General features: G+C 44.7%; 1 protein-coding gene across 1 annotated transcript in view; it reads right to left on the reverse strand.

The window, feature by feature from the left end:
• The window catches only part of LOC147663089 (beta-microseminoprotein-like), a 173,145-nt gene that overhangs the window by 9,996 nt on the left and 136,629 nt on the right, over positions 1-26,520 (reverse strand). The window contains exon 3 of the mRNA XM_086950685.1: positions 2,584-2,686. Within this exon, the coding sequence (XP_086806811.1) occupies positions 2,584-2,686 (103 nt within the window). The remainder of the gene's footprint in view (positions 1-2,583; positions 2,687-26,520) is intronic.

A 26,520-nucleotide genomic window follows, 5' to 3' on the forward strand; every position in this document is an offset into this window, starting at 1 on the left:
ACAATCTTTGGTAACCCGCGAGCAAAAATGCCGCCGAGAATAGAACGATGGGGCCTACGGCTCGAAGAATACATCTACAGCTTAATTCACAAGCCAGGAAAAGATGCAAACCCCGCGGACTACATGTCCCGGCACCCCACCAAATCCAGCAAACCAGAACAATCGATTGCGGATGAATACATCCACTTCATAGTAGATCAAGCGAGACCTCCGGCTGTTCCACTGGAGGCCATCTGTGAAGCGACACACACCGATGCCACCTTGAAAGAGGTAAAACGTCTGATCCAAACCAACAGCTGGAGACACTTGCAAACAAATGAACAATACGACCAAGAGATGGCTGCCTTCAAACATGTCCGCGAGGAACTATCGATAGCAGAAAATGGTCTCATCTTACGAGACACCAGAATAGTGATCCCACGACAACTCAGACAAGGGGTCATCAACTTGGCACATGAAGGACACCGGGGCATAGTAGCCACAAAAAGAGCACTCCGCGAAAGAGTATGGTTCCCAACACTAGACTTGATGGTGGAGACAACGCTCAAAGACTGCCCGCAATGCCAACTAGTGAGCCGTCCGGATCCTCCTGCACCACTGCAAATGTCTCCATTACCAGAGGGTGTCTGGCAACACATTGCCCTTGATTTCTTTGGACCAATCAAATCCAGCCAATACATCCTGGTCATAATGGACGAATATTCCTGATTCCCCATCGCACAACTGTGCACCTCTACGAGAGCATCAAGTGCCATACCGATCTTAGAGGAGGTCTTCGCCACATGGGGCATTCCCCTAGTAGTGAAGTCGGATACCGGGCCTCCATTTAACAGCCATGACTTTGCTGAGTTCGCTCAACACCTCAATTTCACACAGCGCAAAATCACACCACTATAGCCACAAGCCAACGGAATGATCGAACGATTCATGGCCACGATCAAGAAGGCCATTCAGCAAGCAGAACTCACCGGAAAGAATCTTCAGGCAGCACTCAACGAGGTACTGTGAGCCTATCGAAATACACCCCATTCCACCACAGGCAAATGTCCCGCCACTCTCATGCTGGGACGCCCAGTACGCACCAGAATACCAATGATGACCACGGCGACAAATGAACAATATCTTGACTCTGACCATGAGGAGATCACAGCCAGGGACAAAACACAAAAGGAAAAGATGAAGGAAAATGCCGATGAGCGGCGTCACCCGACTCCCCCTCAAATTCAAGAGGGAGACTGGGTGCTTGCACGACAAGAGCAACACCGGAAAACCGACTGCAGATACCATGGAATTCCACTAAAGGTGATACAACAAAAAGGAATCATGATCACTGCAGAAACCAACGGAAGAAGACTTACCAGAAACGTGACATACTTCAAAAAGTGTGAACCCAATGTTAAAGAACTACTGACCGAACCGAAGCTGGAGCCGAGAGAACTCGAGACGACGTCAGGTCACAGGCAGGCATTGATGGAGAGTGCCGATGAGAATGAGAGAGACCGTCCTGACCTCCAGTCACGCCCCAGACGTGTGATCACAAAACCGTCTCGCCTCATCCAAGAACTTTAAACAAAGACAGTGTGATGTGGTGTTTATATATATAGATTTTGTTTCTTTATTCACAGGGGGGAAGATGTAATGACGTCGATGGGACAGTGCCCAGTGACCAAACTGGTCAGGCACTAGGACCGGCCCAAGCAGGGGACGAGGGCGGGAGGAAAAGGAAAGGGAGGAGCTGGGGATGAGGAATTCAGATAGCCGTTAGCAGTTGAAGAGTAAGGACATACAATAAAGAAAGTCTGTGCTACCAACACACTGTGTCTGCCTGAGTTCTTGGGGCTGGACACTATCGCATCATCTGCCAGCTCAGGGCTAAAGATTCTCTGTTCACTGGTACTAAGTAGCAGACATCTGACTCTTCAGGTCATCTCTTCCTTTAACCATCCATTCAAGAAGAGTGATTAACTTATTACTCATTTAATTAAATGAACTCACTCCTACAGTTTCAGAAAGATATATTTTTTGGGGGAAATCTATTGTGGGAACTCTCTTTTCTGATTCCTTCGTTCCATCGATAACACGCACTTAAAAACAGTGCTCTTCAAATGTTCTAAAGAATTACCTGGTCTCCCTATAGTGTGAAAGAATCATCCACAGTGTGATCCAAAACGGGGGTGCGCCTTGCCCCTTGCCAATACCCCCCCCCCCTTGCCGCCCCTTGAAACCTACTCCTAGCCCCAGGTCATAAGATGCTACTGACGCCCGTCATAGAGTGCCTCACTGCCATTCTGATTTTTACCTAACAGCCCATCACTCCTTTTAGAATGGTGCTCCTCTTGAACAGTGCTTGGTGCCCCTCTGAGGTCAGTTCATGCCCCCAGGGGGTGCCGCCTCACCCTCCTCCGGTATAAACACTTCTGCCTTAGAGGAACACATGGAGACTCATCCACTCACCTAATGTTGCGAGCTAGAAAAATTCAACCTAGCCCTAGGAAGCAGCGACAGCATTCCTTCTGGACATCATGAAATACATGCATACATGTTTCTCTGCATTTTTTTGTTCTTGTTTTTCATAACACTTACAGGGAACAGCATTTTGTCTCTGATGAGGAACAGTAGCAACTCATGCATGTCTTCGTTCTAGTTCTTGAACCGAATGGACGCAACTTGCCTTCTATGAAGCAGCCTAGAAAACAAAGCAGGAATCAATATTCAGTCAATTCTGCCATCCAGTTAGCATATAGCCGGTCCTCTGATTTTGTCTGCTATGGTGCACTAGCATTCATAGACATTTGGATTGTTGTATGCTTTTAATGGCAATCTGTTCTTTTCTTGCATGCATGTGTTTTCGCGACGTTTGTAAAATAATTATTTATATGGAACAACATTCATAAACCAGATCAGCTTCCACTGTACATTTCAAGCAGCTGTTGCTAATGTGCACCTCAGTGAGACAAAGAAAAGATATAGAACATTTGGATGAATGCAGATACATCTAGGCAACAGGAGATAGTGGATTCTCTGTGCAAAATGTACATTACACTGAAGTAATCTTGTGTATATCAGTAAATTTGCATTACTCTTGCTACACAACAAAATCCTGAAATAATGCTATTACGCCACATCATGTAATTACGAGATGCTACTAGCAACAAGCATTGGCATAGCCAATAGGTCTCGCCTTTGGGACCTTATAAGTGTTTAGTTATCCAGCACAATATCCTTGGTGCAACAACATCAAGAGTTGCATAGCTAAACACTTATAAGGTCCCAAAGGCGAGACCTATTGGCTATGCCAATGCTTGTTTTAAGGGGGCATCGAAACGGGTCTCTATCAGGCTCTGTTTTGTGCCGTGGCACAGGCGGTCCGTTTTTTTCCAGACTGCAGTGACAGCAGGCACATCGATGTGCGCTGCTCCCACTGCTCTGTTCTCACTAGTGGAGAAGTTACAGCATGATGTCATGCAGGCGCGCAACACCCATTGGGCTCACCGGCTTCAGCCCCCCCCCCCCCCACCCGCCGCCGTCGCCTCCTCTGCCCGGGCTAAGAGGACATGCACTGAAATGATTCACTACCGCTGCGCATCCGATCCGAGAATGTGATTTTTTTCATGCTTTCTGAGAGGCCCAGCACCCCGAGCCAGACAGCCAGCCTCTGAATCTTTTCAGCGAGTGAACCCCCCTGCCCCGACCTCTTGTTTTTCTTTAGAGTGGCATGGAGGTGAAATCCTTGCCTGAAGGCAGGGATTTCACCTAAGCACTTGATGTATTGTGAGCATGGGGTGTGAAGTGCACAGCAGGAGGAAAGGGTTGGCCGGTGCAGGTGACGCTTTTCCTTTGTAAAGGAATTTCTGCTGGCGTCATAGCCCAGGGTGTGCTGTCTGTGCACTTGTATAGATGTGTATTCCATACAAGTGCGCAGACAGCAAACCCTGGGCTATGCCAGCAGAAATTAACTTACAATGGAGAAGCGTCACCTGCACTGGCCATCCCTTTGCCCCTGCTGTCTGTGCACCTCGATGGAATTCACATCCACTGCACTGCTCACTAGATGAATGGTGAACAGGGCAATGGATCTTTCTATAATTTGCATCCAAGGGCACCCACAAAGAAGCAGAGGAGGCCAAGGCAAGGAGAAACCAGGAAACATTTGACCCACACCCATCTACTCTGTGAGACCTTCGGGAGAGGCTGGATGCCAGGACACAGTGCTTCTGATCAGCCAGACTCCACAGTATAGTATCAGAAAAGAAGGCAGCATTTTTTTATGTAAGTTCCAGTAACTTTAATGCATTTTTCAGTGCAGCATTACCTACTGCCGGCGTATCTAGGTTACTGTGAATGTTGTTCTTGCCTTACATACATGGAAACGTCAAAGAGGACAGTCCCCTTCGAATATGCAAAGGTAGTGTTAATTTTTTGGGTGCTAGTGGATAACTTTAGGGTACAGGGTGGGTGTGGGTTTTAGTGTGCCAGGGAGTCATTTTAGGGTTCAGGATGGGTATGGGTTTTGGGGTGCCAGGGGGTAACTTTAGGGTTCAGGGAAATAATGGGTTTGGGGTGTCATGGGGTTAATTTTAGGGTTCATGGCGGGTATGGGTTTTAGGGTGTGAAGGGGTTAATTTTAGGGTTCGCGTGGGTATGTGTTTTGGTGAGCCAGGGGTAATTTTAGGGTTCAGGGCAGGTGTGGGTTTTGGGGTGTCAGGGGGCAATTTTAGGGTTCAGGGTTGGTATTGGTTATAGGGTGACAGGGGGGAATTTATGGTTCAGGGTGGGTATACGTTATGGGGTGCCAGGGGGAATATATGGTTCCGGTTGGGTATGGGTTATGGAGTGGCGGGAGGAATATATGGTCAGCATGGGTATGGGTTTTGAGGTGCCAGGGATCATTTAAAGGTTCAGAGTGGGTATGGGGTTTGGGGGGCAAGGGTGTAATTTTAGGGATCAGTGCAGGTATGGGTTTTGGGGTGCCAGGGGTAATTTTTAGTTTCAGGGTGGGTATGGGTTTTGGGGTGCCAGGGGTGATTTTAGAGTTCAGGGCAGATATGGGGTTTGGGGTGCCAGGGGGTTAATTTCAGAGTTCAGGCTGGTAATGGGTTTTTGGGTGCTGGGAGTAATTTTGGGGTTCCGTGTGGGTATGTGTTTTGGGTTAATTTGAGGGTTCAGGGTGGGTATGGGCTTTGGGGTGCCAATGGGGAACTTTTAGGGTTGGTATGGGTTGTAGGGTTTTAAGGAGATGTGGGTGTGTGTGTGTATGTATGAATATATATATATATATATATATATATATATATATATATATATATATATATATATATATATATATATATATATATATATTACCTACTGGCTATCACCAGTAGGTATATATAGTTAGAATTTTTTCTCTATGGGACTTTTGAAAATTCTATGTCTAATAACTTTGGCGTTTGTGGACGGAATCGGCTGAAATTTTCAGGAAAATGGCACATTTTGATTCTGAGCAGCCCCTGAAAATTTAGGGGGGTTTCGTCAAGGGGGGGCTGAGAAAAAAGGGGGGTCCCAAAACGCGTTTTTCCCATTCATTTTTCCATAGGGCGGTTGGACTCACTTTTAGCTCGAACGGCTGAATGGATTTGCACGAAACTTGGCAAAATTGTAGGGACTGTTAGCCCGATGTGCCTTTGCTAGGTCTCAATATATGTGCTCCAGTAGTTTTTGAGAAATTAACGTTCAAACCAAGATATATATCTGTAACAGCGCTCTGGGCAGCGATCCGGTCCGCTTACTTTTCGCTTATCGGAACTTTGCGCGCAGAAAGCTGATTGGCTCTCCGGTGTCTGTCAACATTCTAAACAGTCCGGAGCGGACGCCATCTTGTCTCTCGGTAGGATCGAGAGAGAAGAAGAGGTGGAAAACGAAAGGGGAATTTAATGAAAGGGGGCAAGGTATCCCCCTCTTGACCCCCTAGGAATGTTGTTGGGGTTATTAAAGGGTCCCGTGGGGAAAATAAAAAAAAAATGATTTTTCACGGTAGAAGCGCGGCCGCGAACTGGTAGCGAAACGGGAATTCGCCATTTTGTGCTTCGTTAATTAAATTACTAGTTATAAGTGGGTGCGGGAGACGTATCCTAATCCCCTATGTTTCCTGAGGGTGGCTGAGGAGGCTGATATATGTTGATACATCTCTTCCAGCGGCTGTGCGTGAGCTTTTTTTTTTTTTTGCTGCGTGACAGTCCGGAGCGGCCGCCATCTTGTCTCTCGGTAGGATCGAGAGAGAAGAAAAGGTGAAAAACTAAGGGGGAATTTAATGAAAGGGGGCAAGGTATCCCCCTCTTGACCCCCTAGGAATGTTGTTGGGGTTATTAAAGGGTCCCGTGGGGAAAATAAAAAAAAAATGATTTTTCACGGTAGAAGCGCTTCACGGGCCGCGAACTGGGCCGCAAACTGGTAGCGAAACGGGAATTCGCCATTTTGTGCTTCGTTAATTAAAGTACTAGGTATAAGGGGGTGCGGGAGACGTATCCTAATCCCCTATGTTTCCTGAGGGTGGCTGAGGAGGCTGATATATGTTGATACATCTCTTCCAGCGGCTGCGCCATCTTGCCTTTTTTCGAATGCCACAATTTTGTCGTGCACGGCAGCCATTTTAGATGCCAGGCTGGTCCCAGGCTATCACCTAACCCTGCGGATGTAGTTTATGGCCCCAGCTGTAGAGAATTCAGACATGCCAATCCTCCTGATTCAGGCGTGTGAGTACTGATTTCAGTGCTAGTCTCCCGCCTCCCGATTTCTGCAAGCAAAAACCCGGGGGCATATTACGAACAACTAGCGATAATTTTTGTCTCTAACTTGTTTAGAGACAAAAATTATCGCCGCACATCGGCGATTTTTATCGCAGATAAACCTTGCTATTATCGCAGAAAAGTCAGCGATATTCATGTATTATCGATCTAATGCTCTTAGCCATGTTATCCACCTCCCATTGGATAACATGGCTAAGAACTGCTCAGGGCAGGTGAAAAGTCAGCGATATTCATGTATTATCGATCTAATGCTCTTAGCCATGTTATCCACCTCCCATTGGATAACATGGCTAAGAACTGCTCAGGGCAGGTGTTAGATTTTGGAGATATTCGCGCTTAGCGCGAATATCTCCAAAAGTTGGTAATAGAAGGTAGCGATGTTAGGGACTGTTTCCAGTCGCTAACATCTTGGCACGCCACTTTGCATGTCATTAGTGATAAGTATCACTGACATGCAAAGCGGGGCCCAAGATGGTCGCTATCTCCTTTTAGTTGTCACTAACTGGTGTTAGCGACAGCTTGGTAATAGGGAAATAATTTTATCTCCGCTTTCATGGCTTTTAAAGCCAAAAAAGCGGAGATAAACCCCCTTGATAATATGCCCCACGATTCCTTGGGGGTTTCAGCTGACAGGGCTTGGTATTGTGTTACATGGTAATTATATTCATGTATTATCGATCTAATGCTCTTAGCCATGTTATCCACCTCCCATTGGATAACATGGCTAAGAACTGCTCAGGGCAGGTGTTAGATTTTGGAGATATTCGCGCTTAGCGCGAATATCTCCAAAAGTTGGTAATAGAAGGTAGCGATGTTAGGGACTGTTTCCAGTCGCTAACATCTTGGCACGCCACTTTGCATGTCATTAGTGATAAGTATCACTGACATGCAAAGCGGGGCCCAAGATGGTCGCTATCTCCTTTTAGCTGTCACTAACTGGTGTTAGCGACAGCTTGGTAATAGGGAAATAATTTTATCTCCGCTTTCATGGCTTTTAAAGCCAAAAAAGCGGAGATAAACCCCCTTGATAATATGCCCCACGATTCCTTGGGGGTTTCAGCTGACAGGGCTTGGTATTGTGTTACATGGTAATTTTTCCATGAAACGTCAGAGGGTCGATGCAGGGGTTCTAGAAGAGGTGATAAACCATTTAAGCCTCATGAACAAGCGCATGGTCTTTTAAAGATTTGTGAAGTACTCGGGGGGGCGGTGTGTGTGTGCCCTCTTTCAGGAGCGGGCGGGGGGGCACTGCCAGCAACTTGCCAGGTCAGGTAGTGTTCAACACGTGCATCACCCTTTCTCTGCCTGCTATTGCGCTCCATGCTTCGGAAAGGTAAGAAAAAGAACGTGCATTTGAGTTTGAAATGTCCGATCCTGCAGCAGCACACTTCCAAAGCCCACACATGACAATAACCCGATTCAAGGCCCCATTCACCCGTTTTTAAAAAAATAGATAACACTCCAACAAAGTAAGGTTATAAAACTTTATTAACTACTAACTTTAACGAACGGAACAAAAACTAAAAACATTTAAACATTTCTCAACACAAAAAGCAACAATGGTTAGAAGCTGTCTTTTGTGCGAATAGTCCCAAGGCAGCACAACGTGCAGAGTTCTGGACGGCACCCAGGTGATGTCGCCTGGGTGCCGCACTGGTTTAGGGATCCTACAATGCAGCACAGAAAAACAGCGTGGGGCATCCCGGGTGGTGCGGGGGGAGGCCTCGTCAGTAGCGGTCTGTGTCCAGTGTCACATGGCTGACACAACATGTACGACAGGCACCCAGGTGATGTCCAGTAAACTGCCGCACTGGTTTTGGTATCCTACAATGCTGCTCCGAAAATTGGCGTGCGGCGGCCCGGGGGGGGGGGGGCGTGGGGGAGCCGGCGTGAACGGGCCTCCCCAGGTGGCGGCCATCTAGCTGAGTTGCGCTCGCTCTTGCGGCCACAGCGTCTCGCTCACCATGTTATTTAGTTGCTCCCACTCTTGCAGTGCAGCGATAGGCGGCTGCCACATGGCTCTTAAAATGGCGGACAGCTCCTCGGTTTTAGGCCTGGTCCACTGAAATGGTCCTGGGACACTTTGGAACTCGGACGCTTGCCTGCTAGGGCTTGGGCTCCATTCTCGAAAAGCGTCCCCTCAGCCGTGAAGATTGTATAAAAGTCTTGGGGGCCCCCGACTCCCGCAGGCTTCCGGTGGGGAGCGGCTGCCATGATTGCTCGCGGAATGACCACGACGGAGCCACGAGATGGTGGTGCTCTCATGCTGACGACAGCTTCAGTCTGAATGATCCAGAAACAAGGTGGGGCTTTCATCGTTTGGGAAAAAAAAATGTTCTAAACCAATGAAAAGTGTTATTTTTAGGTCATATGACCAAGCCTTCCATCTTTAGGAAACCAAAAGTAAAATGAACCAATGAAAAGTTTTATAAACAAGTCACATGACCTGTTATGCGGCATAGGGCTACAAAAAGCGTAGAAAATCCGTTGGCACGTGAGGCGGCGTCAGTAGCGGACCGATGTGCGAATAGGCCGAAGGCAGCACAACGGGCCGAGATCCGGATGGTACCGAGGTGGTGTCCAGCAAATTGCCGCACTGGTGTGGCCATCCTACAATGCTGCGCCGAAAGACGGCGTGTCCAGCTGAGTTGCGCTCACTGTTGCGGTACAGTGACTCGAACGCGCCGAGATCCGGATGGCACCGAGGTGGTGTCCAGCAAATTGCCGCACTGGTGTGGCCATCCTACAATGCTGCCCCGAAAGACGGCGTGTCCAGCTGAATTGCGGTCACTGTTGCGGTACAGTGACTCGAACGCGCCGAGATCCGGATGGCACCGAGGTGGTGTCCAGCAAATTGCCGCACTGGTGTGGCCATCCTACAATGCTGCGCCGAAAGACGGCGTGTCCAGCTGAATTGCGGTCACTGTTGCGGTACAGTGACTCGAACGCGCCGAGATCCGGATGGCACCGAGGTGGTGTCCAGCAAATTGCCGCACTGGTGTGGCCATCCTACAATGCTGCGCCGAAAGACGGCGTGTCCAGCTGAGTTTCGGTCACTGTTGCGGTACAGTGAGTCGAACGCGCCGCGATCTGGATGGCCCAGATGTTGTGTCCAGCAAGTTGCCGCACTGGTGTGGCCATCCTACAATGCTGCGCCGAAAGTCGGCGTGGGGTGCCCCGTTGGCTTATGAGGTGATGTCAGTAGTGGACCGATGTGTGAATAGGTCGGAACCAGCACAAGGCGCCAAGATCCGAATGGCAAGTCCTGGATGTTGAGTGCCTCAGTTGAGAGTTCTGAGCAGTGCTTGTAAGACTGTCTGAAGCTTATTTGCACCTGCTGCAGCTTCACTAGGTCCGGCGGAACTTTTTGCCTTTTCCTTTCTGCTTCTTTTCCTACAATGCGTTTCATCTGAAGACACGACCAGGTCCCTGAATGTGTGCAGGGGGACGCTATTGATTGAATGAAAATGGCGGCTTGACACAAAGCTGACTCAAGCGTTACTGTTGGTGCTATACAGACAAAAATTGGTTTTCAGTTTGTACATTCTTCAGGTTTTTTTTTTCCATCCAAGTCTGATTGAGAGTTTGTAGAAAAATGCCTTCAGATTTTCCACATACTACTCTTCAACATTCTTCCTAAATGTAACAATGTGAAACTCACTAGGAGAACGGCTGTTTCTGTTTCCTTTCAAAATGCTGCCAACAATATTTTCTGAATGGAAGACACCATCTTGTAGCATAAAGGGCCGAAAGGGGTTCTGGTCTGGCCGATGGTTGGTGGAGACATTTTGACTATATCTTGGACCTGCCCGGCCTCGCCCAAAATGGCGCCGGTATAAATGGGACTCGTAACTCCTTGCCCGCAAATGTATATCTAGAAAATGTTATTGTAAGTGGCCCTGTCGTATTTTAATTACAAAATGTACGTCCACCGATTCCGCAACTGTTAGACACCTTTGTTCTTGTCACCTAATGGCCCGCTCGTTACGTTCTTCTACAATGTAAATGTCTCCTCATCATATACGATTTCAGTTTGCTCCGTGGCCGGCCCACGTGGTTATATGCCCGTATTTGTATACTGACATTTTCACAATAAAGGTTTTTAAAACAAAACACGGTAGTAGTATTTACATTTGTAAAGTTTTTACTTTTAGTGACTGTTTTCGAATCAGTAAAAGGCAAGTGAAATAAAGCAGTCCAATTACACGACGGATAAAAGGTATAATATGTAGGAACGCAGTAAAGATAAATGGTCAAGGGCAGTTGTGTTTTTCATGTCTGCAACATAAAGTGATCGATAAGAATCTGATAATCAGGCGTATCGGCGACTAAGACAGCAGGCCGAATCTCTTTTACTCAACGGCTCCGTCATGGAAGGAAGAAACGCCCTTTTTCTCGAAAAAGGAATATATTTTACTTGCAAGACAGTTGTAAATTTTCCGGGAAAGTACATTAGCCTGGAATATTATAACATGTGTTTGAAAAAAAAATATTGTTCGAAAATAATAAAAAGCGTAATTTTTAGGTCATATGACCAAGCTTTTCATCATTAAATTAACAAAAGTAAAATGAACCAATGAAAAGTTTTATTAACAAGTGACATGACCTGTTATGCTTTCGTTACGCGCTGCGCGCCGCGCCTCGGATCACTTCCGGGTGCGCTAACGCGGCGTGTCATAAAACGCATTACGCGACAACGTAGGTCAACAATATAGTCTAAATGTCTCCACCAACCAGCGTTCAGAACACAACCCCTTTCAGCAGTCCAAAAAGTTCTGTTAAATGACAACAGAGGGGACAGGCAACAAGAACCATCAGTCAAAGAGGGGAGGGCAAGTTCTTCTCTTCCGGGTCATGTTGGGGCGCTACCGGAACTGATCAAATTGGTAGTCTATAGTGTTTCTGGATGTTTCAGACTAAAGCTGGCGTCAGCATGAGACCACTACCATCTCGTAGCTCCGTCGTGGCCATTCCACGAGCAATCATGGCAGCCGCTCCCCACCAGAAGCCTGCGGGAGTCGGAGGCCCCCAAGACTTTTGTAGAATCTTCACGGCTGAGGGGACGCTTTTCGAGAATGGGACCCAAGCCCTAGCAGACAAGCGTCCGAGTTCCAAGGTGTCCCAGGGCCATTTTAGTGGACCAGGCCCAAAACCGAAGAGCCGGCCGCCATTTTGAGAGTCCTGTGGCAGCCGCCTATCGCTGCAGCGCAAGAGCGGGTGCATCTCAACTACATGGTGAGCGAGACGCTGTAGTCGCAAGAGCGGGCGGTAAACAGCTGAATGGCGGAAGAGGCACAGTGTAGCAAAAGCGGGCGGAATGGCAACTAAAACGATAAAGGGGCGCCCCACTACAGCTTGTCTTCAGGTCAAACGGATTGTGGGACAAGGTCCAGAATTGAAGAGTCATCAAAAGGCAAAAAGTTCCGCCGGACCCCGGGAGCCGGCCGCCTATGTCGGGGGCGATCTCAGGCTACACCAGTGCTATAAGACTTGGGGAGGGTGTCGGAGCCAAGCGTCTTCTCCGAGTCCATGGCCATCACACCGCCCCTCAGGGGCCTCCGTCAAGCTGTTTAGGAAGGTAACATATCACATTGTTTTCTAATGCAGTCAGGTCCACAAACGACACTCACTTACTTTGAGAATAGTGAAGCTGCAGTAGGTGGAAATAAGCTTCAGACAGTGTTACAAGCACTGCTCAGAACTCTTAACTATGGCACCCAACATCCAGAACTTATGCTATTTGTGAATGGTAGTGACATCGAAGCATCTCAGGGACCAAAACCATTAACGTACTTTCACGTATGAAAATCTTACTTGGGGAGGGGGCAGGAGCGAAGCGCCCCCTCCCAGTCAGCGCCACCACACCGTATGTTGAAAATCTGAAGCCATCGTTCTACAAAGTCAACCAAACTTGGATTGAAAAATCTAGAAAAATGTACAAACTGAAAACCAGTTTTGGTCTGCATAGCATCAGTAGCAACGCTTGAGTCCGCTTTGTGTCAAGCCGCCATTTTGATTCAACAAAGCACAGGCATTGAAAAAGGCTGAAATTCAGAACTCTAAACTATGGCACCCAACATCCAGGAGCTTGCCATCCGGATCTTGGAGCCTTGTGCTGTTTTCGATCTATTCACACATCGGTCCACTACTGACATCATCTTATAAACCAACGTTATGTAAATAGTTTTTTAATAAAATGTTTTACCCTGTTTCTTTGCTGGTGTGTTGTCTATATTTTTAATATTTGCATAGGGTTTGTCGTTATTTTGTGCGGGATGGGTGATGGAGCCGAGCTGTCTTGCAGCCCTCATGGTGTGGAGCTCAGTTCATCTCACTATTTTCGTATTTCTCATGAAGGGTTGTTCCTAATATTTCTATTTTAGCGAGGTCAAAAAGAGATCCAATTAGTGGCCTACTGATTTTGCTCGATTACTTTTATTTTTTTACACGATTTTTCACTATCTGCAAAGACTAAACAGAGTATTGCGACTTTGAGCTTGTTTGTAAATAGAGAATGATCCAAAGAGAACCAATTCTAAAACAGTAAATGCTTGGACAACAATCAATCAAATGGAGAGACAAGCAGGCACGACGGATTACAACGGGGGTAAAGGCCTGCGTTAACTACCCTTCAGTATCTGCAAAGAGAGAGTACTACTAAGACAAAAGAGGGGAGGGGGGGGGGGTGCAGCGTTCAAAGCACATCAGCGTGCATAAATACGAAAAGGTTTTTATCTATCACGTACTTGACATTTTAAAGCTTTTCATATTTGCTATTAAAAAACCAATGAAATTCACAGAAAAAACCATAGGTTATAGTGGATATATAGTTAGGAATTTGCATTTAGAAAACCTTGAAAATTCAATGAAAAAACCATTGGTTTTAGGCCATATATAGTTAGGAATTAGCATTTACAAAACCTTATTTTACTCGCATAAAACCATTGAAATTCCATATATAGTTAGAAGCGCTAACTATATATCGCGCACCCGCAATCCACTGCTGATGATGTCACATATTACATCATTCATGACATGGTCAGTGACATCACTGATGACATCACTGATGACATCTCAAATGACATCACTGATGACAACTCAAATGACATCACTGATGACATCTCAAATGACATCACTGATGACATCACTGATGACAACTCAAATGACATCACTGATGACATCTCATTTGTCATCACTGATCACATCACTCATGTGATAATACAATGAAACTCTTCAGACTCTAATATAACCTTACATACACTCAGTATAAACAGACACTCACAGACTGTCACTCATCCATGGAGTTACTCACACACCTAGTCAGTCATGCAAAGAATCAATCACACCTCCATTTCCTCAACTATAAAGTTATACACATCTTACTTATTCAAACATATAATAACACATATTTATTCTCTTATATAATCCCTGATACAAGCTCACAGTGATCGATACAGCCACTCACACATTCACTGGCTCTTATGTTCAGTTATTTATATATCTCAACTCTCACATGTATTGTGTTTTACATACGTACTTACTTGCACATGTAGCAATGAGAAATCCATTCACTCACCAACACACCCATGCATAGTCAACCGCCCATATAGCTATTTCCACATGCACTCTTGAACTCATACTCCTAGTGAATCAACTGCTTACACATCTATGCACAGAGTCACGCACCTCCCAGCCACCCACACACACACTCAGCCTCCCATTCAAATACTTGGGCAACCAATCAATAACCCATATGGCCACTCTTATAGCTACTGATCAACACATGCAGCAGCTTACACAACAACAAACATACTGATGCACAAATTAAGACAGTTTAGTCACTAACCCATGCACTCAGTGAGACACATTTAATCACTCACTCATACAGTCAGTCATGCACCTACTAAATTCTTCATCCAGACACTTATACATCCACTCATTCTTCAATATGTGAAACATATTTAAACTTTACAGACACATACAATCACTGGATGTTGTGATCAGTGATGTCATCAGTGATGTCATTTGAGATGTCATCAGTGATGTCATCAGTGATGTCACTGACCATGTCATGAATGATGTAATATGTGACATCATCAGCAGTGGATTGCGGGTGCGCGATATATAGTTAGCGCTTCTAACTATATATGGAATTTCAATGGTTTTATGCGAGTAAAATAAGGTTTTGTAAATGCTAATTCCTAACTATATATGGCCTAAAACCAATGGTTTTTTCATTGAATTTTCAAGGTTTTCTAAATGCAAATTCCTAACTATATATCCACTATAACCTATGGTTTTTTCTGTGAATATATATATATATATATATATATATATATATATATATATATATATATATATACACATATATACACACTTTACTAAAACAATAAGCCATATACAGGGATATATATAAACCTATATATATATATATATATATGTATATATATATATATATATATATATATATATATATATATATATATATATATATATATATATATAGTGTTTATACTTACCTGTAAAATAGTTATATTTTAAAACAAAACTTTTACCACGCATATGCCTTTGGTGTAAAGGCATATGCGTGGTATGCACTGGGTAACAGCACTTAAGTTGTTACAACCGCGTTGTAAAGTCATGCATTGTGATTGCATGTGTTGTAATGGCATACATTTGTGCGATGCTGAAGATGCTATCCTTTCATCCATCAATCTAACCATCCATCCTTTCTGATTTCAATTTACTCTGCCAACCTTACACCCATCCTTTTAGCCATCATCTCAGATATTTATTTACTCTGCCATCCCTTCACCAACGCATCCATCCTCTCACATTTACATTTACTATACTTTCACCCTTGTATCCATCCATTCTGATTTTCTTTTACGCTGCCATCATTTTACCCATTTAATTGGGATTTACCTAACCCACACAAAGGCCACTTTGTGTCGTTTTGCGTGGTTTAGAAACTCCAGAGTAATGAGAGGCAGAGCATTGAGCTGCCTTGAGTTACCTTGCGTTGGGAAGTCGTTCCATGGGTGGAGCTAGGGCATTCCCACACACCTGTCTATGGATTTCACGAGCACATTGCCCTCCTATAGAAGCAATTGTTAATGAACTGGCGAAAAAGGGTCATCGCCTTGAAATGGCATTGTGAAAATTGTTTATATTGTGTTCCTAAAGTGCTTTGTAGTAAAATATATTAAATTGGCCTTTTATTCAGTACGTTCTGTTCCTTTTTCATAAGACAATAGCATATAAATGCATCAAATTAACAAAAATGTGAGCTCTAATTGTTGTCCAGTTTCAAATGCAGAATTCACCAAATTTTTTCGGCCATTTTAGCTCCGCCCCATTGATTAACATTAGCCACGCCCCTTCATTTGCCATGTTAGGCCCCCCACCCCCCGAAATTAAGATCTAGTTGCGCCCCTGATGTCATGCCAGGCGATCGTTATAGGGGAAGGGAAATCCTTTAAGGAGAGTAATTTTCTCTCAGGATTACCCTTCTTTATTAAATTCAGTAGCAGCAACATCGTCGTGGTGTCACCAGGGGTTTCAGTGGAAGCTTTAATATTACATACAAGCCATAGTTGCTGCTTATATATCTTATGCAAATAACAACCATTGACAATCCAATGGCCGTGACTTGTTGTAGGTATGATGTTACTTGTTGTATCATATATCTGGATGCAATGACAGAAACAGCAAAATACAAGTCGGGCGGCACACTATGCTAAGCATAGATTTTTAGCCTATGTGTTTTAAGCCACGCCCTTAATTATATGGCCATGCCCCTTTGAGAGACCCCCCAGTTTTTTCATCCCACTTAAAGCCCTGGGTGGGGGTAAGTAATCAAATGACAGAGAAGACGCGGAACTTACTGTTTCTCAATAATCACGTTAAACAAGTTGGAAGAGCGCAGGGGCCTTTGTAGGCCCATGTTTGGAATTTGATCTGTGGAGGGAGCAGTGGTCCTTTCCGGTTCTGGACCCGTGTACCTTGGCAGGATAGTCTTACAGAGGGCTCTCAATAGCACTCAAGCTTGTTCTCTACCAGGGGGCCCCCGGTAGCCTCTTTCCAAGGTCACGTGATACAGGCTTTTCCTTCCTGCACCGTTGGGAAATCATGAGCTGGTGATTTAAGAGAATAGAATCAATGAGTTTATTTTACCCTTTAACTTTCACTGGAGCAGAGGAAATTTAAAACGGATAACTTTAAAAAAACAAGCTCTGGTACATGCGTCCATTGCCCAAGCTACATTCTATAGTACTGTTTAATTGCAGCACATGACGGCTCACTTGAAATTAAAGTCTGTGATGATGAATTAAACTAACATTAGGGGCACAGCTGTTCCCTCACCTGTCGCCCCCCCCCCCCCATTACAATCCCATCACGGCAGCACCACCACCAAAGATGGAAAAAACAAACATGGTGCGCTCTCCCTCACTGTCCTTAAACATAGCCTCCGATCAGTGTCACTGAGAAGCATTAATTAAATGCAATGTATTCCCCTTTTCGGTGTCCGATGCGGTGCAGAGGAATGCCGGCTAATCAGATGGTGTTAATTGGGGCCAGCCAGTGAGTGCTCATGCAGGGGGCACCAAGAAATCGGTTTGTCAAGAAATGTGAGGGATTATACATTTTAATATTTCTCATTGCAATAAATGATTGAAAGTTGAGCATGCACTAACATAAGAAAAAGCTTCACCCTCACCTTAAAAATCTCAGCAGTTAAGGGAGCACTAATATACCGCAATTTAACAAGGTAACATATGAATTCTGCCCAAAACTTCAACAGTCTATTCGGATGGAGACGGGAGACACTTTATGGAAAGCTTTGCAAGCGGAGTGAAAAGAAAAATATGGGTTAATTTGTTTATTTATTAAAATTTCAGATTCAACAGCCAGGCATATGCTACTAGATTAACGTGTCAGTCCGAAGAGGAAAGAAGCACGAGTGAAAACAGAGAATAGTGGAGAACCACATAACGAAATAGGCAGGCGGTCTCTTAAAACAGACGCTATATAGCATGACGTGTAATGAAGAATACTGGACCCACAGAGCAACCCAATATGTATTTGCCACAACAGATGTATTAATTGCTCAGTATACACCGATAGTGCTGTTCAATGGACTGCGTGTTGCATGAATCACGATGAGGCAATTCCTTTACAAATGTCGAGAATAAAGCGTGCCGAGTTACCACTGCGCAAACAAGCACTACATCTAATGCACAATACCCTTCCAAGCACTGTGTGCGTGGTGCACAGTACCCATCTTAGCAATGCACACAGAGGACCTTTCCCATCCAAGCACGATGTACAGTACACATCCAAGCACAGTACCCCTCCTAACACTATGCTAGCAAGATTTGCAGTGCACAGTACCCATCCTAGCACTGTACGCAGTGCAAAGTGCCATCTTGGCACTGTGTGCAGTGCTCATTACTCATTACCCATTCTAGGGCTGCGTGCAGTTCACAGTACCAATTCTAGCACTGTGTGCAGTGCATTGTACCCATCGCAGCACTGTACACAGCAAAGTATGTATCCATTGAGCTCTGTGTGCAGTGCACAGTACTCATGCTGGCTACGTGTGCACTGTGTGCGGTGCATAGTACTAATCATAGAAGTGTGCGTGGTGCACTGCCCATCAGTGTGCCCAGTGCACTGTAGCCATGCTAGTTCTGTGTGCAGTCAGTGCACAGTACAGTAGCTATGCTAACTTCATGTGGATTGTGTAGCGGTCTAGTGTTTCTGCCCTCGGGCAGATTGCAGGAAGCACCCACATACTATGTAGCACTCTCTGGCCAGGCGTGGCCAGAGAGCTTAAATAAATGGGCAGAGGTCGCTCGTGGCTTCGGGTCCCAAGTAGCACAGCACTGGCGTGGTTGTACATTCTTTGCTCCCGCATAATAACACCCCTCTAATTGCAGCTTGCCCCCTCGAGATCTGGCCCCCCAACACTGGCGACGAGGGTGGGATCATCCTAAACCCCCACCACACGGAGAGAGAAGCGCCGCCGAGGGAAGCACAGAAGCCGCAGGGTATCGCGGAGAAGACTCAAGCAGCGTGCATCCCCTGCGTGCGTGCCCCCCCCCTTGAGAGCCGAACAATGAGCGGACCGGAAAACAAAAGAGGTGAGCGCCGCTGCCGACAAGCGCGCGGACGCCCAAGACTCACCAACAAACCCTGCAGGCGCCCAGACAGCGTGGCAAGGCCCGCAATGAATATCAAGTGCGCGCATGCGCTCTGTTAACAGGCCCCAACGCAACGCCAGGAACACGGAAGCAGCGCACATACGCTCCCCACGTGCCTGCAAGACCGCTACCATGCAATTGCCTCATGAAATAGCCCCAAACTGCAGGCACACACGTAGGAAGCCTGTGTGCAGCCAGTCGATAGCAAACAAGCATTGGCAAACGCAAAGCCAATCCAAAAGCCTGCATTGAAACAGGCAAAGGCAAGAACTGACACCCCCCTGAAGATGCAGAGCCTCGCCACAGCAGGCTGCACACACCAGCAGCAGCCTGAGCGGAAGAACACCCAGGGTTGAAAGGCAAGGCGCACTAACCCTCAACACGCCTTGGCAAGTGCAACAAGTTCTGATCTCCAAACGGCCAGCATGTCAAACCAGCCACCAGCCGCAGTGCAGCAACCCACGGTAGTGCACCTGGCGCAACCACCCCCACCTCCAGCCCACTCCTAGATTCAGGCATTACCACTGTTCAGCGAGTTGATAGAGCCATCAATTGCGGCGCCAAGATGGGCAGTGTGGATTGGGAGACTTAACAACTATTTCATCGCCACTTGTGAAACCGACAAGGCGGTCAAAAGGTCGTTATTGCTGCACTTTGGAGGTGATGAAATCTACAAACTATTTGCACACCTGCCAGACACCGGTGCGCGAGACGATTATGACACCGCTGTGAGTGCGCTAAATGCTAATTTTGACCCCCAACTCAACCCTCACTATGAGCATTTCAAATTCCGGCAGTCAAGACAGAGGGAAGGAGAAACCATGGACGCCTTCCGGGCATGGCTCAGGGAGTTGGTGAGCACGTGCACCGAAGACGACCAAACAAAGAAAGTCACGGCACAGATCATCCAAGGCTGTAGGAACAAGCTGCTGAGAACGCTCATACTCCGGCAACCACGCATTACCCTGGAGGAAATCCTGCTACTCGCACACTCGCATGAGTTGTCCGACGTGAGGGCGACAGCAATGGAGGCCGCACTTAATCCACACGCAGAGTCGCCGGCGCACGTGAAGACTGAGCGAGTGGACACAGTCCGCACACCTACTCAAAGCGGACGCGGGAGGTGGTCTGCTAAACCCGCACAACGTGCCCCGTGTGGGTATTGTGGGAGAGAAGAGCACGCCCAGGACGGATGCCCAGCTCGGGGAAAGACGTGCTCCAAGTGCAGAATTCCAAACCACTTTGCCAGCGTATGCCGAGGAGGATTCAGAGGGAAGGCCGCAACGGGAAAAAGATCAGTAAACAGCGCTGTTAGCCACCTATCATTGGAAGAACCGACAACGTCCCGCACGACCAAGGCGCCATCTCACAACCAACAACGGTTGGATGATTCCTCGACAGACGAGGATGAAGAATGTTATTTCGTATCCTTCGCAAGTGACCTCAAGCGAAGTCGAAGGCCGCAACCAAAGTGCAGTGTCGAAATAGACGGGTCCCCAGTGACCCGGGTGATAGACACCGGAGCGACGATCAATGTAATGAGTATCCAGCAAGTCTAAACCCCAGACTGCAGCTCACTCCATCGAGAGTTCAGATTCTCACCTATGGAAGCCAGAAGCCCCTCCCTCTCCTGAAGAACCAAATATTTACAATACTCCTTCTCAGGGGTCTTACCAATAAGTAGTCCATTCAAGAGTGGCAAAGAAATCAACACAGAATCTGAAATATGAAAAGACATCTTTATTATCATTAATTGTGAGGCTCCGTCGCCCAGCCACTCTTAAAGCAACTGGATGAGAGAGTCTGCTGCATGGCCTTCGCACAGGCCTTTTATACAGAATATTTCGCCTTAAGCACACATTCCTGCTTTGAAGTGCATTATGTTGGAAATTCCCAGGACGTGCATACAAAGCATCACTTTCAAGATAAGTCCAGGCTAAAAAAGGATTGCACACATGCTTGGTTTCCTGTTCCATCAGGCCGGACAAACCCACCATAAAACCTTCAACCCAGATCGATGAACATGTTGTAAAGGAAAAGCAGCAACAGATGGGACGGAGATAGAAGCGGTGGGAATGGTGCCATAAAAGGTCGGACATGTCCTGCTCTTTGAACTTTATTGCGCCAGCTGCTGAACAAGGAACTGGCTTGGGAGGTTAGCCTCAAGCAACAGGGTCAGCTGTCGTCAGGTCATGCAGAAGTCAGCACAAACCCATGCTAAGGTTATGTCCTTTAAATGCTTGCTCTGCCATGGGGAAAGCCTACTGTAAGGGCAATGAAATAACATGGCTGCTATTTACAAGATGAAACCCAAGTGTTCAATGCAAAACCTTCAAATGCACAGTGAATCCATTGGTGTAACATGATGAAAATTCTCATGAATAACGCATTCATTATTTGCGGTTCACTGATACCAAATTCATAACAGAATCATGACATTTGAAACACAGGTTCAGAACCCCCAGAACCACAGAGCATCCTTTTGCCCTTACATAGGCAATAACCTATACTCATGCTAATTCTGAGACCATGTCTATATTTCATCACTCGCTGGTGTTGATGTAAATACTGTACCAAAGAAATTATCAGTAAACTCTGACCTAACCAGTTCATGTTCAGGTAAAATATGAAGCTCATGTGAAGAAACAGAAAGAGTATGTTGGGAAGTTGGTGCAGACGTCAATAGTGTAGGGGGAAACATACCAAAATATAGTAGCCAATAAAATACATTAAAGTATTAAAATAGATAGAACTATACCGCACTTAGAGAACAATATTCTGTAATGTCTGTTTTTCATCTCTTGCTTTTTATCGTCATTCCTCAATACAATCTCCATTTTCTAATGTCGCTCACGCAATCTTGGTAGAGTACATCAGCTGTGATTATTAGCAGGTCATAGGGACACTGCAGGTCCTGCAGGCCTACTGCCACTACTCAGGTCACAAACTGAACCGTTTGTACTCCTACGTGACCCTGCAACTGGCAAATGGTAACCAATCAAAAATTTAACAAAAAACATAATACAATTCAGCAAGAGAAAAAGAACAACAAAAGGTCAAATGCGTAATACTTGCACAGTCCTAAGCAGAAAGCAAATCATAGAATTTTCTAATAACGTTTTATATTGCTTCCTACGCATTTAAGTAATTCATTATATGTTTAAGTGAAACAATAGTGTTCCTGATCAATGCTCTCAGATGAAAAAGGGATACTGTTCCACAGAGAGTGGACTTTATTCTGCTTTTACTAAACAGAAATACTTTAAAACAATGCCAGCAAAGCAGCAAAAATTATTTTCCAAACTTCAAGTCTATATAAGCTCACAAAAAATACCCAAAGTCCATCAGATCCGCTTCCAGTGTTTTCTTCGCGTTGGGCCTCTTCAAGTCAGGCCTTTCATGAGGAGACAATACTGTTTAGTTGGAGTGCCGCTCGGGGAAAACACTCACAGCTCACTCGAAAGTCTCAGTGTTTCAAAACAATGCACCAGTGTCTCTTCTTGTGGCAGACACTACAAATGATGTGCTGTTTATTGATCAAGGGCACAAAGCATCTCGTGCAGATCCAAGCACTATTTAAAAACGACCAGCAAAATCAGCAGCGCTTTCAGGCTCCAACACTCATTATTTAGTGTCAGAGGACGCTCAAGCTGCTCTCTCCTGGGCACCAGAATGTAGTGCCTTTTTCTAAACGTGGATGCTCGGGTGCACTGCCGTTCCACTGGTGCAAAGCAAAAGCGTGAATGTGGCCAAAACTCGGGCCAATGGCTCAAGGGAATGTACACTGACAGAGGTTTACCAGCACATAACAGGTACAGAGCCCAAACAACAAATAAACGAATCAGCTCCTCCTTTCTTCTGCAACGCCTTTCGCAAATCAACTGCCTTGCTTTGGAGGTACTGCTGAGATCGCGCTGATGATCATTGTCCCGCTTCGCGACTTCCTTGTTTGCAAGAAGTGTAGAGCCAGGAAATCTGTTCATCTTAGAGCGGTCACTGATGGGGTGTGAGCTTAGTGTTGATCACAGGTCTGCAGGGAATCACTCTTCCTTTGACTCTGGAAGATTCAGCAGGACCCTAGTGATGCAGGATGTGTAACACAATTGTTAGTTTCCTTCAAATCAAGCACAAAAGCAATTCATGTGTTTTAACAAAAGGACTGGCAAGCAGGTGACCTGCAATCTGCAAGGGAGTGACAATGTGTCATGGGCATAAAATACAAGAGCAAAGGCAAAAAGGGCAAAACAGTATCTTTAGAATCTTCAGTTATGTTCTTTTCATTATTCTCTGTCATCTATAGCTACACAGGAATTCTATCAAGATGAATTTCCTCACACAGTGGCATTGTCTAATGGGGTAAATACATGTGTTCCCTCAATGACTAAGCCTAGGTGTTCCTAAATTCCTTATCTAGAACATCTCGAATAGAAAGATAACATCATTCACATTATCAAAGACATGAAGAAAAAGTCCCTTTAAAAATGTGCATTAAGTGCACTATGCAATACAAAAGGCTAATGATCAAATGTGAAGACAAAGAACAAACACTAGAAAGTCCTGGTATTTGCATGTTTAGAACACATCTAATCCCACCAAAAATTAAAGCAGCAGGAACACAAGAAAGCTGAAAAATTAAAAATAGACATTGGAACCAGCCTATCACTACCTTGACAGTCAGTCTGAAATTTTTTTTACCTGACATGGGGGGAAAAAACATTTTACATAACATGGGGGGTCCCTAGTACATAACTACGGTCTAGAAGTGTACACATAAACAATACACCCATAATGATAAATGGGCTGACTGGTGAAAGGAATATGGGAAAAGGGGAAATGGAATTAGGACACAACTAAAATGACTAATAACTAAGCATAATGCGACATTGGTCAGGGGCGAAACAGCAGAAGAAAAATCTATAGCAAGAACAAGAGTTTGCTTGGGTGCCTCAGACATGTGACACAGCACCAAGAGAACGGGGAATACACAAAAGACCAAAGTTACACAAATTCTAATTCTATGTTCCTGTTCTCTCTTCAGGGAGAGGAAAACAATTAAACCTGGCTTCCTTTCAAGGGGACAAAAGCCATATGCTATTTGAGAAACAAAACATGATTAAATAACGCAATATAACAATTAGGTCACCGTGAGTCACAGATCTATAATTCTATCCTTAGGTCCAATCAAGGATACATAACAATTTAGGGCTGCCTATTCCTTTAAGGGAATGTGCAGTACGTAACATCAGGTGATACACTTTGAACCTGTTATATTTGTTTAGTTATTTATTTTCAATACAGCCAAATGTATAGCCAAAGGTAGGCATGCACTGGTAAAAGTGCTGCCATTATTCCTCACAGTATGCAAACCATATCTGTGAAATTTATCATTATACCAAATTCATCCAATAATTGTGTAGCGGTACATATCGTCATATGGACCTCTTCAGAACACAGGAGAACTTGTGATGGTAACAACATGAACAAAACATACAAAAATGCAGCACCATGGCATGTGTATTTTATGCACTTTAAACCTGCAGCCAAAAACCCAATATTTGGGCCTGTCTAAATTGTCAGGTCCAAACTCCATACAAACTCTACACCCTCAGTTTGACATTGAGCACAACGCAGTTGTCGGTCCATTGTCAAATATAATATGTCATGACAGCTGTAAATACCTCAAACAGAAACATGTACATTTTTTTTTGTTAAAGAAATGACGCAAAAACACATCTTTTGTCAACTAGCCAAACTCACGTGTCTTCTCTTCCTTAGAATAATCCATGAATAATCTGTTGGCAAAAACAAACAAATACACAACACAAAAAAAAAACATTGCAACATACACAAAAAATAACTGTTTATTACTTAACTGTTAATGAGCAAATCTGTATTGAACGTAGGCCTGTAACCTATAACCTTCAAAATTGTGTGAAAAAGGCTGCATGTTATTTTTATCTAAAACTGGATGCATCATTTCGTTTTCTGTAAAATAAAACACAGCTAGCAAACATTGTAGCAGTCCTGCCAAGCATTTAACACGATGTTTAAAGAAACCCCTTTTCATCTCCCCATTTAAATCAAGGTCCTTCATGTTACCACGTGAAACCAGAAACCTCACTTTTAGCAGCCCGTGCAGAGAGGTCATTCTGCATTCCTTGGAAACAAAGGCCTAATTAAAAGGCTGTAAATGGCAACACATGAGGGGCCTTCTCCATAATTTATGGGGAAACACTGAAAAGAGAACATCTCAGCGAGCGCGCTGAGCCAGCTGTTGCAAAGTCTCCCAGCCCCCGGCCTCTGCCACAGTGGAGCTGACAAAGCCAGTAGGCTCTATTTAATCCTGCAAGAATGCAACCTTATTTTGTAAAATAATTTCCCTTATTTTAGGCGCCAAAATTATCTAAATTCCCATAGCATTAAACTACATTCACTATCAATATTCCTGAAAACCTACAGACACACAGACCAGTTGTTTTTAGAGTAAATGCTTGTTGCAATCCTATGGCACACACTTCATCAGTGTTAAATAAGCAAACTGTCCGTAGGCCTAGCTTGAAAGTAGAACCTCCAATCCTGATATTAAAACAAGCCTGTGTACTGGCACATTACCCACTGAATCACAAGAAAGCACAACCTTATATCAAAACCTAAATGCATGCATTTGCTTAAGGCTGAGACACTTTAAGGAAAGCAAAAATGCAGTTTAAACAGTGAATTTACCCAAAATCGACTTTCTGATTTTGGGCATTACAAAATGAATTTTTTACAATTTTCTTGCAGAATATGGATTACTAGAAAGTCTATTACATAATCCAAGAGTCAGGTATCTGAAAATAATAATTTATATGTTATAAAAATGAGCTTGCTTGCGCCTATGGCAAGCGAATTTATACAAATGAATTCTTGTCATTTAAGTGATGCAACATAACGCAAATCACATTTTAATGCTAAGAGGTCATAGCATGAGTGTTACGCTTTATGAATATTAAAAAACGATTTTGGTAGCACTAATTTCTATGAATTATTTTTCCATAATTAATAATTTTTGTCTTCTAATAAAACCCAATTATTTCTCTTTGTGATTGTTTTTACATATAAGAGCCCGCTACATCCCTTGCCTCTTATTGAGATGCATTAACTCACAAACCTGAGCGCATATGCCTAATTAAAAAAACGTCACATTCTGCGTCAATTCTAGGGCCTCTGTTATATAAAAGGGCCTTCATGCAAAATTCCACCCGTGTTGAACTACAAAAAATTGCTGGCTGAAAAAACATTCCTATTCAAATATACTGCAGCTAAAACGTTTTGCCTGTGAACATTTAATACAGTGCATGTAAGTGAAAACGCTGTAAATGTATTTATTTCTGCAAAAACATGCAATTTCGTTTTTGGCTGGGGCCTTATTTATATCCATTAAATGTGAACCACACACATTGTGCTCATCTCAGACATAAACAGAAAGTGTTGAAAACATTTAGGACACACAATGCAGCGCTCTCCAACCATTTCTTGTAAATCGCGTC

This window comes from Lissotriton vulgaris, unplaced genomic scaffold (assembly GCF_964263255.1).
Source record: "Lissotriton vulgaris unplaced genomic scaffold, aLisVul1.2 SCAFFOLD_783, whole genome shotgun sequence".
In the NCBI taxonomy this organism is placed as follows: domain Eukaryota; kingdom Metazoa; phylum Chordata; class Amphibia; order Caudata; family Salamandridae; genus Lissotriton; species Lissotriton vulgaris.